At 39.4% G+C, this 13,064-nt stretch overlaps 1 protein-coding gene across 1 annotated transcript; it reads left to right on the top strand.

The window, feature by feature from the left end:
* The first annotated feature begins 427 nt into the window (after window positions 1–427).
* On the top strand, window positions 428–12,154 carry ADHFE1 (alcohol dehydrogenase iron containing 1). The gene is made up of 13 exons (XM_010709000.3): window positions 428–446; window positions 571–614; window positions 786–839; window positions 1,150–1,304; window positions 1,465–1,661; window positions 2,270–2,347; window positions 3,448–3,553; window positions 4,077–4,229; window positions 5,275–5,373; window positions 6,270–6,348; window positions 6,532–6,628; window positions 9,784–9,941; window positions 11,722–12,154. Exons 1-13 carry the CDS (start codon window positions 428–430, stop codon window positions 11,803–11,805), a joined length of 1,323 nt encoding a protein of 440 aa, XP_010707302.3. The 3' UTR covers window positions 11,806–12,154.
* The last annotated feature ends 910 nt before the right edge of the window (window positions 12,155–13,064 follow it).

Below are 13,064 nucleotides of genomic sequence, written 5' to 3' on the forward strand. Positions count from 1 at the left end.
AGTGTCACCTATAAGTTCAGGACCAGTTAGAAGTAAAAAGAAGTATAAACACCTATCATAATAGTTTCCACATGCACAAAAGGCACTTTCAATTCAGAGGTGTATGGAGGACGTCTCTTGTTTTTGTCATGCAAGTTGTTCTGAAGGTTAGCACATAGGCTCTGCACATTTCTAACAACTCTCAAACAGTATGGAATATTCTGTATGCCCTGCAGATACTCAGCTGTTCGTATTTATCATACATGCATAAATATTCATATATATGACAAGTTCTTGTGCAAATTTCCTGCTAACTTACTCAGTTTATATAGGAAAGAAATCTTAAGGAATGAAAAACTATCTTGAATCATATGAATCAAAAGAACTCGAATGATTCTATGATTCTAAGTACTGAGATCATTTAACCACACCGACAGCTGAGCACAAAATGGATGTTACTCAGAATAGTAAGGATGACCTGTGCCAATGTTTTGGTGATTTTAAAATCAAATAAATCTGTCTTTTTAGTATTGCTGTAGAGACTGAGGTCACGATTTGTTCCTTAATTTTAATGTTTAATTTTCATTTCAGTTCCTGAACGGGCTACCCTGAGAAATACAGACTATGCATTTGAGGTAGATTTAATAATAAAGTAAATTTGATTTTAAATAGTATGTTTTTTACTATCAAATATGGCATTTAACAAGTGCTTACATTAGTAAATATTTAAATTTCATTTTGATTGCTTGGGGCTTGATGACTTATCTTCACTTTTTCTAGAAAAAAGTATGTTCTTTATTTTGCAGATGGCCATTTCAAACATCCGATATGGAGAAGGAGTCACTAAAGAGATTGGCATGGTAAGCATTGTTAGTGAAATCCATCACTGGGGAAGAGTTATTTTCTGAAAGGCTGCTGGTGCTGACAGTCCATTTAAAATGTGAAAGCTCATATATTGTGTATCTGACCCTCTACTGTATGCCCATGTATGTATGTATGTATCTGCAACGCCTCTTTTCTTTAGCTATTATTGTTTCAAAAGTCTTACAAGAAGCAACTGCTTTTCAAGGTTTCACTAAATGATTCAGCTGTTTTGGTGTAGAATTTAAATAGGTCAGTGTGTGATTCCACACCAACTGTTTGTTTTAATTCCATTGTTGTCCATTGTAGGACCTGCAGAATCTGGGTGCTAAAAGAGTTTGTTTGATGACAGATAGAAACCTCTCCCAACTGCCTCCTGTAGATGCAGTGTTGAATTCCTTGACAAAATCTGGTATCAACTTTCAGATGTATGATAACGTCTGGGTGGAGCCAACAGACCAGAGGTATTGCTTCTGACAGCATGTTTTTTAAAGGGGTGCTGAGGCTTTTCAGCATGCCTTGCAGCTATTTGAACACCTCTTTGTGACCTATACACCAACCTTAATTGTTTCCCCTGTGCTGTTATTCCCATGACTAATTGGAAAGCTTTCCTTGTTTTCCAAGTTTCCTGGATGCCATTGAATTTGCTAAAAAGGGGGAATTCGATGCCTATGTTGCCGTTGGAGGTGGGTCTGTGATAGACACCTGTAAGGCTGCCAACCTGTATGCCTCCAGCCCTTCGTCAGACTTCTTGGATTATGTCAACGCTCCTATAGGGAAGGGAAAGGCTGTCACTGTGCCCCTTAAGCCACTCATTGCAGGTAAAGCAGTAGAGGCGCGTGTGGGGAGAGAGGGAGAAGAGAAAAGGATCAGTTCTGTGGTCTGTGCGTATTTCTACTGAAATCAGTTTGCTGTGACCTTTTCCCCTCCCTTTGGGCTTACTTTTCCTTTAGCTGTATTCAGCAGTAAATCTACTGTTTGCTTCATTTGCTTCACAGATTTTGTCATTGATTGGTCTTGTTGAGCTGAGTGAGAACCTTTTACCAAGAAAAGCAATCAAAGAGGCTATTTCTTTCGACTTTCGATTGGCTTCCAATCAGGAATACTTCTAGGGTTTCCTGGATCTTGCACTGGTGGTGGCACTATTATTGTATTTTTATTTACTTGTTGTGAATATTTGTTATCTATTAATTATTTGTTTTTATTTTTTGGTTGTGAATGCCTCCTCCCTGGAAGCGTTCAAGGCCAGGCTGGATGGGGCTTTGAGCAACCTGGTCTAGAGGGAAGCATCCCTGCCTAAAACAGGGGGGTTGGAACTACATGATCTTATAGGTCCCTTCCAAACCAAACCATTCTATGATTCCATTATTTATTTTGTGTTAATAAGTATTATTTATTATATGTTATTGTCCTTGTTCTTTTTGTAAAGTGCCGACAACAGCTGGAACTGGAAGTGAAACCACTGGTGTTGCCATTTTTGACTTCAAAGAGCTTAAAGTAAAAACTGGTGAGACTTTTTGTTTGCTATTCAAAACAATTTTTGTATCCCAATGTCTTCATTATTTCCTCGTCTTGAACAAGAGGGATACTGCCTGTCATTTCATATGCCATTTCATTTGATTCAACTGCCACAGACAAATTTGAAGCTTAAAGGTTTCCTCCTCAAATTAAATTTATAGCATATTAACATAATGAAATGCCTGTGCAATACAGTGGATTACAGTTTGAAGGCAAATCAGGATACTAAAATCCTTCAAGTCTTTAAATGGCAGAAAATGTTAATAGCAAAGGAAATTTCTACTTACATTCAAGGTCAACCAACTGTTCCTTATTTCCTCTGTGTTTTTCTGTCTGTTTTTAAGACTTATGCTTCTTTGTTTTGTAATTGCAACCAAATGTTCCCTTTCCTGACTTCTGAAACCTTGGGCCTGAGATGCTGTGCAAATAAGGGGCACTGTCTTCCTTTGACCTTTTCATCCCTGGAAAACAAGGATTACAGCTAAAATGTCATCTTAAGCTTCACAGCTATTTTGGGGTTTTATTTCAAAACGTGGATTTTTTTATGCTATGTCTGCAGTGGCTGGGACCCAAACATGTGTGCTAAGAAGTTGTGACTGTAGCTCAGAGTTTTATAATCTATATGTAGTCAGTAGTCAGTCAGTCTGTCTGTCTGCATGGCTCTCTCTCTCTCAAAGCTACATCTGTGTCACCTTAATCATGATATAAAGGCAGAGATTACAGATCTGAGATACGATAAATATCAATTTATGGTGGAAACAAACCAGTCTTCCTCTGATTCCTAGAGCTGTTCACAAGAGATACAAATTTAAGAGCGATGTTGCAGATGTCATTCAGTACAGATGTTTTAAAAGTACAGTCTGCTCAAGGAGAGTGACAGAGAACACTGGTGTAATTTACTTCAGGCACCAGTCTCTTATGGGGACTCCAGTAAGATTTAGATTCATAGATCTTGCTCTCCCTTCTCTCCCTTTGCTTTTCTCTATGTATTTTCAAACCGTTTCCCTTCTTTATGTATTGAACATTAAACTTGTATGGCCTGTTTTGTTGTAAATACTCTTCAACTCATTTGCCTCAAATATATTGCAGGTATTGCTTCAAGAGCCATCAAGCCAACACTGGGTATCATTGATCCTTTGCACACACTGTCTATGCCTGAGCGAATAGTGGCCAACAGTGGCTTTGATGTGCTTTGGTGAGTTTTCTGTGTAGGCTACTGCTTGATTTTATTGCAATTTTCCATTTTTGCTACAATGGTTGTAGAAAAAGTGTACTTGAGGAGTAGAAAGTGATCTTTTTTCTTCCTCTCTTGTTCTTATTAAGGTGATCTCTGTTACACTTTCCTCTTAATTATAATGTGCTTTTCACTTGTTGGAAAACTATCTTCAGCTTTAACCTACAGCTTTTAATTGCTCAAAGTATACAGAAGTTTATATTCTGGGAGTCAGAACTTGCCTTGCTTCTGGGTGCTGCATGCATTAGAGTAATAGATTCATAAGGAAACTGTGTGACCTCTCAAACTTAGTGAGTTGTTCTGAGCTACAATGTCTAACGGCATTTCTTTGTAAATAAAGATGTTCTGTCTGTAGTTGGTACATCTAAGTGTAGCAATGTAGGCAGTACACTTCATGTAACCAGATTTATGAGTATCTGGGAAATAAGACCTTTGGCAGCGGGCTCTCCCACTTAAATAATTCATTGTTTAATCTTGCTTTTAGCCATGCCCTTGAATCATACACTGCACTTCCATACAAGATGCGCAGTCCCTGCCCCTCAAATCCAATCAACAGACCAGCTTACCAAGGCAGCAATCCCATCAGTGATGTCTGGGCTCTTCATGCTCTACGCATTGTAGCTAAATATTTGAAAAGGTAATACCTTTAACAGCCATCCCTCTTCACAGAATATTTAGTCTTCAGTGCTCAAAAAGAAGAATTTGAGTTTTGGTTTGAAGTAATTTTTTAAACCTACATTTTCTACCTTTAATTCCTCCTGAATAAGGATTACTCCTTTAGAGTTAGCTTTTTAATGCTTCTCTGGATCTATTTTAGAAGTCCTCAATAAAAAGTATTTATAGTCAGTCAGTTAACATGAGGGAAAAAATCACATTTTGTAGAATCCTCTTTCTTTGACACTGTAAGGGGAATACATAACAAACTGAATAAGACATAATGCTGGTGTCATTTTCATGGCTTTCAGTGTAAATTAGTATACATATGCATCTATTGAGAAGATAACCACATAGAAAATAATTCACATAAATATGTGCAAAGTTATGTTTTTACTGAAAACTAGTTAATGCCTTCAGTTTAAATTAAGTTTTGACTTAAGGGGAGTTGGATTTGATCCTTACCAATGAAGTTTTGGTCTGTATAAAACTTTTGTATACAATGTAAGTTTATGTTAAAGATCACTGTGTTACTTTGTTAAAGACTTTTTACAATACCTGGCCATTCTAAATGTTTTCTGTTGTTCTATGGAATCTATTGCTGAGTCTTCTTATCCATGCTGTTCACCTCTACAAGCAGCCTGATTTGAGGGAAGGCAGGGAAGTTTGACGGATGGTAGGATTCAGAGCAGCACCTATTGAATAGTCCTGGATCTGCACATGGGGCTGTCTAAATTCTTTGACAGAATTGTTGAAACCACCACTAAATTGGATACAGCTAATTTCACCCTATTTACTCAGTTTTAGCAAAGTTAAAGGAAACGGCCTTCACTGAAGCAGTTTGATCTAATGATCAAGATTGCTCTTTGGCTGAAGTGACAAACTGATCCCATTTCCAGCATTTTTCTCTCAGCTTATCTGGAAGATTTTTTCTACATCTGTAAAGAAACTGTTTTTTTTCCCTTCTCTGTCCTGATTTTCTACTCCATATGGGAATTCACTGGTACCATTGTCTCTATGTTGTGCAGAGCCATCAGAAATCCTGAAGATCGTGAAGCAAGAGCCAACATGCACCTTGCAAGTGCTTTTGCTGGTATTGGCTTTGGCAACGCTGGCGTTCATCTCTGGTGAGTACAGGAAATGTTAATCCCTTCACAGACATTGCTGCCTTTTTTTCCAGGGGATATGATAAGACACTGTTGCATACTGCTGCTTATCTCAGGGAGAGCCATATGTTGTGAGACGTTGATAGTTCTTGGCGTGTACATGAATGAAGGTTGTGTATTCTGGCTTGTGATACTCCAAAAGACGTGCGAGATTTCCAAAACACGGCCCTCTTTACCTTTCCTGACCTTAAAAGTAAAAACTATAATTAGAGAAAAAAAATCGAGGACAGCTAAAATGTTGAATTCTGTGTCAGCTGCTTTGCAGTCAGGCAGCACTGGGGTAGTCTTGTGCCATTCCTGAACTGCTGCAATTGGCAGAGTTTTCCCATAGGGCAGGCATTCAGCAGGTTGAAAGGAGCTGTAGTAATATTGTAATGTAAACGAGTTTCCTATGGATGAAAATCTCAGACAAGCAAAGCTGAAGGCTGAATTATTAGGAGTCTTTCTTTTCACTTCTTTTGGTTGAGCAAGTCCACTCTTTAGTTATATTTTAACAACATAGTTTATTTTTTTTTATGCAGGGTGATCAGGTGAGGTATAAAATTTGTTATTTTTGGCATGTTTGCATTACTTTAGTATCTGAGCATCTTTTCGTCAAGTCAGTGGAGTGATACAAGAACTTCACTCACAGTGCAAGGAGCTGCTGCTCTTGCTGTTTTCGCAGCTGGGTTGCTAGGGTGCAGAAAGTGAGGGTTATATGTACCCAATATCTATACTGTATCTGTGCCTAACATCCTTCATGTGTCTGTGTCTAAGAGACTTACATACAGAAGGCTGACTGCGCAAGGGACTGAACGTACATTTTCCAAATACCAGGCAAGTTGCCCTAATTTCTTTTTCTCTATTCTCTGTTCCAGCCATGGAATGTCTTACCCTATTTCTGGTTTGGTGAAAACTTATAAACCAAAGGATTATAATGTGGATCACTCTTTAGTGGTAAAACTTGATTCATTTTTGTTTTTTTATCATACATTTCAATTCCTCATCATCTCACATTAATGAGTGCCAAAGCACATTGAAAATGCATATAGATGTGCTATTGATGTGTTTATATATACATATACATATATACATATATATATAAATATAACTGTATATTTTATTTTTATTTTTTTCCAGCCACATGGCCTTTCTGTGGTGCTGACATCCCCAGCAGTGTTTGCTTTCACAGCACAGGTACATCCTGAGCGGCACTTGGAAGCTGCAGAGATATTAGGTAAGGATCTCTATGGATTCAACTTACTTATATTTACAAAAATTGTTCCAAAATGTCTTTTGAGGAGGGAAAAAAAGAGTGTGGAAGCAATTGTAGTGGCTGTTGTGGAGTTTTTCTGTTTAAAAAACACATGTTGGTTTCTGGAGTCTAATTTTTTTGTATTGAATAATGTAATTAGAGAAGCAAGCCCGCTGGAGAACTCTGCTTCTTGGCTGGAAAACTGGAAAGCTGACATGAACTATAGATAATTGTGTAAATCAGCAGAGCATAAATGTGATTGGAGTCTCTCAGTGCTTTATGGAGAGAGGTTACTGTAGTGTTGATACCATAAAACAAATTGGTACTCAGGTGCATCTGTTACCTAATAGAAAGTATTTTGCCTAACAAATTCCCTCCTGTTGCAATGAATTAGGACAGTGATGTTCTGGATCACTCCTGCTCTTTTTGAGAGCAAACTGTAACTGTGGCTTTCAGTCCTTCTAATGTAGGCCTAAGCTTATTTGTAGGTGATGGAATTTCTGAGTGGACAACTTCAAGGGAAAGCACTGAGTAGCTGTTCCACAGTCACATCTGTGATGGCTCAGAAGAGGGCTTTTCTGCTTCTTACCATAATAAAAGTAAATGCTGCAAGCTGACAGCACATTTAAAAATTGCATTTTCATACAGTTCTTTGTAAATCTGTGCAACCCATTGCTGGAAGGTATCCTGGGGATAAGATACTCTTCATTGCACCTTCAGCATAACTGTGTATAATAAACTAGCTTTCAGCTGTGTATTCTTGGAGCTGTTACCAGTCTAGCTGTGGCAGTATGGCTCTCCTGTGGGCTATTTTATTTATATCTAAGGTTGGCTTTTCTGCCTGCGCTACATTCTGTGTTGTAGCTAAACTGCTGCTAATGCCCATGCTTGCTATCTTAAGCAGTGAGCAATCACAGTCACATGCACAGCAGTGTAGACAGCAGAGAGAAAGTGGGTAGGGCAACTCTCCTGGTATTTGGAAAATTTGTATTCAATCCCTTGTATGGTCAACCTTCTGCATGCAAGTCACAGCAATCCAGTCACGTGTACAGCTTCCCTGTACAAGTAATCTGAAGGCATCGTGGGTTTCATCAAAGAGTGGGACTTTTGTATAGAGAATGAAAATATCACGGTCACATTAAAGGGGACGTGAGACATGAAAGATGGTCAGAAAAAATAGATTGGTGGGGAGGGATTAATTCAGATTATTTTAATTGTGGATTATGAAGTTTGTTCAGCCTTCCTCCGAAGTACACAGTCCTGTCTTGGTCAGAAACAGAATGCAGATGTAGCTGGAATCATGTGCAAAGCTACAAAATGCCTGTGTTCCTATAGCAATGACATTCAGCTCACATAAAGCAGACTAAGAAAATGTTGTTGGAAAACTGGCCTGCACAGTGCACATCAGAGGATTTGATCTCTGGCTCACTGATTTTAAAAGTAGGAGTGAAAAAGCAGTTCCTTTAGGTTTTGTGGTATGAACAGCTGCCAGAAATTCTGCCTCTAAAAGCTCCATTAATTTTCTCAATAGAAATTTAAGCTATGTTAGTGCTTGCCGTGCTATAAAGTGACTGACTTTGCTGAGATGACACATGGAAATGAACTTGTTAATTCCCACCTGGGCTATTTACTTTTTATTCAAGTCTGGAATCCAACTGACTCCAGTAGCTAATTCAAATCTGTCACATTGCCAAATACAGTGACTAAGAAAGTATTTTATAACGTGGAGAAGATTACTAAATAGTTATGTTGTATGAATGTGCAGCTGTGAACTTGGGTACAGCCAGAGAAAGCTTAATACCCCCCTGGGAGGATTCTTAAACAGTTGAAGTAGACGTGTGTGTGGCCAGATATTTGCAGAGTGCCATCAAAGGCTGATGGGTCCTTTAGGATGATCAAAAAAGAAAGTAACAGAACTATAGCAGTGTTTTGAAACTCTCCTTCACATTTACTTTTTGTCTCTGTTCCTTTCCCTTTTCACTTTACTATCTGAAGATACTGGATTGCTTTTGTGTTCTAATTACTCCTCTACAGCAAAACCCGGGGTAAACTCAGGTAGCGTGGCATAATTCCAGTAGCTAAGTCTTCGTACCAGACTCTGCCGTATGTTATTTATCAAGTTCTCCCAGACAGTCTATACTGCAGTACTTCACTATTGCTACCCAAACATCTGAGCTACTCAAATGATCTTGTTGCTCTCCTGTTCCCTTAGTCACTCTTGAACTGCATGAGGATCACAGAAAATATTTTTGCTGTAGCTATGTTGTGTTCTTACTCATTCTCTCAGTATGGTGCTTGGACCCAGCATAGTTCTTGTGTAACATCATTGAGGTTATGCAGAGAATAAATTTGGCTCATCTTGCTTGGGAAAGAAGACATATGGAGGAAGCTGTCTTCTATCTGGACATATAATTTTTAATTTAATACAGTCCTGACCATTCACTGCAGAAAGGGAGCAAGCTATTCCATAATAAATACCAATAATCTTTCATTTTATATTGAAGTTTCATTGCTGCTCAGCAGATGTTTCAAATATACTGGTTCCTCCTCTTCAGTTCTGCATTGCTCTACACATCAGCACACGTTCAAACTTTAGGATTGATTTAACTCATTAAACACTGCCCTGCCATCTCCTGTTTTTTTCAGCCCACGCACTCTCGTCCTCTCTTTGAAAGCGTAATAGAACAGAACGGGGAGTAGAAAATTGCTTGTCAGTGGTTTCCTCATCCTCTAGATGTCAGCAAACTCAAGGGCTGAAATAAAACTAGCATTTGGCGCACTATCCATAAAAATAAATACCACTGACGTTCATGTGCTAGCTGCTTTCCTTCCAGCAGTTAGTCAGACTGAAAAGTGCTTCTCCCTGTAAGCACAGAGGGAGAGGAAGTTAACTTCATGTGGCAGTTAGTCCTTTTGGCAGCAGTTACCTGCTTCTCCCGCTCTTGTTTTATTTTACTTTTTACAGATTATTCCAACTTCCAAATGAGGACTGATTCCTCTTCTTACTACGTGTTGCTTTCAGAGCAGTGACTGTAATGTATGGATATGTATTCAGCTGATATTATGATTAAATTAAGTCCAGAACAGGCTTCCTCTCTCTCTCCACCCTACAGTCAAGGCATTATGTCTTATTTTAGGAGCTGACATCCGCACTGCCAGAATCAAAGATGCAGGGTTGATTTTGGCAGACACGCTCCGGAAATTCCTGTTTGATCTGAATGTTGATGATGGCTTAGCTGCAATCGGTTATTCTAAAGCAGACATCCCTGCATTAGTCAAAGGCACTCTGCCTCAGGTAAGACAGAAAGTAGAAGTTTTACTTGTCAAATAAAATAGATTTTTTTAAAAAACAAAAGTGTTTCTTTCCAAGCAAATGTGATTTCTAATCCTACATGAAGACAGCTGCAGTGGAGAAAATGAGGCGTAGTCTTTCCTCTGCATAGTTTAAAAGTTTTTAATTTTTGGTGAGATGGAATGCATGCTGCATTCTGTTCTTTGCATGGATTCGGTCTCAAATGGACTTATATTTCATTTACTGTCCCCTCACAGCACTGATTAATTGTGCTTTGTAAAACAAGATGACCTAGCAGTTTCTCAAACCTCATTTTTTGATATGGGATGTACCACAATGCAAATGTATTTGTGTTCGTTAATACCCACACAGGTAGTCCATACGGATACATTTTACTTTCAGTAGGCTTTCTTCAGAAGCAGCAGTCACCCATTCATGTTGGCCAGGCAGCACGTTGCAACTGGTGCTGCTAATAAATCTGCAGCATCCATTCCGTGCTGTGAATTGCAGGCTGCAGGCTGGGAACTGTGTTGGGACAAACATCTGTACTCCAAGTTAGAACAGAAATTTGTTTTCCTTTCTAAGTGAATTTGCTGAAACTGATCCTATTCACAACACAGTAGTGAGTCTAACTAGCAAAGAACATCATTTCCCATGCTGGAAAATGTGGCTGGTTCTGTATGGGATTTGAGAGGGAGATGAGGAAAGCTGAAAGCAAGAGGTAGCAGCATAGCTCACCTACCCCTGCAAACCTGCCAGAGGCAGCTGAAGGGTTGCTGACCCACAGATTGGGGCATTGTTGGCACAGAGTCGCTCATCACTGGCACTGTACCAGACTTCCCTGAGCCAGAAGGGAGGAGCCGAGGCCTCGCTGTCTGGGCATCGGTGCATAGCAGGCTTGTGTGGAGGCAGTGCTAGTGCTCTGTGCTGACCAGGGATGAGGAAAGAGATATCGGCTGTACCTGTAAAGTTACTGTTGTAGGTAGAGGCACGTGCACAAAGCTACGCTTTTCAGACTCATCACAGCTCATGCTAGTCATGGTGGTTACAAACTGTACCTCAGAGGTGACTTCCTCTCCGTGGTGGCCCAGCATTGCAGATAGGAACCTCACGGTGTGCTGGCTGGTCTCACCTGAGAAAAATCAGCGTGCTTACAGGGATGGATCCACCAGGCATATATCAAAACAGGTTGTAGCAGGAGAAATTCCTTTTTGCCAAAGTGACAGCATTCACCTACAGACTGCTTTGCTGAGAGACAGTGCCTTCCTGCTGTGCCTGTGCAGGTGGCTGTCAGTGTCCCCAGTTCTTCCGTAAATTCATTGACTATTGAAAGCATAAAGTTACTAATCATAACCGTACAGCTCCCTGGTCTTTCAGAGATGTTGTAATTTGAAAATATCAATCGCTAAAGATTGATCTCCTCATTCCAGTGCTGGCAAATGAATTTTAAAATGGACTCTATTCACAGAATACCACCAGCAGTGTATACGGGTCCATGACTGGCAAGACCCATGTTTGAAGTACTTGACTTTGCAGCTGAATTGCTTTTTAATCTTGCTTCTATGTGTTTAATTACAAGCAATTTTTACTTAATAGATTCTTGGAAGTACGATACAATTGATGATGCTTCAACCTTAATTACTTGATTACTTACTTGCAAAACTTTGTTATTCTCTGTAAAGGACACGAGCACAAAGACACATCATTCAGCCACACACTTAGCTGCTCTTTGATTCAATTTGTTGACAACCTTCTCTAATCCCATTTTTCTTTCATCTTGCAGGAGAGAGTGACTAAACTGTCACCACGTCCCCAAACAGAAGAAGACTTATCTGCCCTCTTTGAGGCCTCCATGAAGCTTTATTAGCTTAAATACTATGCTGAGATGTGTGCTCTTTTCTAACACAAAGGTAATTTCTTACAGATAGGGAGATTTAATTTTTTCTAGAGAATGGAAGAACTTAGGTGTCTTCCATTTCTGTTCCATTGTGCACTGCCAAAACATCAAGGAATTCATCTTTAACTAAACCACACTTAGAAGTGAAGGCTCAGTTGTGTTTTTCCTTCCTCAGTAGGCTGTGGTATTACTTGCATAAAGGTTGAATCAGACATCTAGCTTTACTGAAACCTTTCTTGTTCTTCAGAGGTGGTTAAAGGTGAAAATTGTTCTTAAAGGATATTCCAAAACATTTAATAAAATACTGTTTTTATTTCAATTGTCTGTAATTTTACTAGGAAGCCATACTATTTAAGAAATAAGTGGGATCACTTTAATTAAGGAGGATCAGTTCCCTTGCAGAAAATGTCAACTTGCTGCATTCTGGACCACTTTATCATCTTTTATCATCTTGCTTCACCAGGAAGACTTTTAAAGGTCTAGTTTGCTGTTTGTAAGGAAAAACATACATACTTATTACACATTTGGAAGAGGCTTCCAGAGATTTTGCTTTGGGTTAAAGTTTTGAAAATTATTTTCAGTTATTTATCTCTTCTTTAAAGATCTACCTAAAGTATGCAGAGAAGGAGCAAATACAGAATAAAGCATGGTTGCACACTCAGCGGGAACCACGTAACAGCAAGACATCATCCATCACAGTCATTTTGTCTGTGTTCCCCTTTCCTGCTGCGTTCTGTGGAAAGAAACTACCAACCGTATCTTGCTTCTGTGGGAAAGAATTGCTTCTGCTGAACTTCTGCAGATGCTGCCATTCAGAGCACAGCCACCAGCTTGAGGAAGTGGCACTGCGCTGTGGTTCATTATTAACAAGTGGTGGTGTAGCATATGGCTGTGAGTGCCCCGCTGGGAGTGCTGGTTAGATGTGGGAATGAGTGTGCACGTTCAGAGCAGTTAACCAGCTGGTTGGTTGTCAACTGAGAAAGGGAAGTGGGAAAGGGAGAAACGAAACTAAAATTTTAATATTAAATATATATATATTTTTAAAGTGTACATGGTTGTGTGTGCAGTTCATTTAAATCAGGTTCTGCTTTATGTTGGACCGTTTCAGCATCAGATACATGCAGTGAGCACAGCACAAGACAAATGCAAGAACCCCATAGCCTCTGGTGTTCTCATTTCTGTCTGCTAGGTAGGGAGCAGTTCTTCAGTCTGTCTCTTGAAGCTGAAGG

Source organism: Meleagris gallopavo, chromosome 3 (assembly GCF_000146605.3).
Source record: "Meleagris gallopavo isolate NT-WF06-2002-E0010 breed Aviagen turkey brand Nicholas breeding stock chromosome 3, Turkey_5.1, whole genome shotgun sequence".
NCBI classification, from domain to species: Eukaryota; Metazoa; Chordata; class Aves; order Galliformes; family Phasianidae; genus Meleagris; species Meleagris gallopavo.

Bases quoted from the DNA above. Each gene is read 5' to 3' on its own strand.
- ADHFE1 (XM_010709000.3), top strand. The intron at 3,554-4,076 runs GTGAGTTTTCTG...TCTTGCTTTTAG, and splicing joins AGTGGCTTTGATGTGCTTTG to CCATGCCCTTGAATCATACA. The intron at 6,349-6,531 runs GTAAAACTTGAT...ATTTTTTTCCAG, and splicing joins ATGTGGATCACTCTTTAGTG to CCACATGGCCTTTCTGTGGT.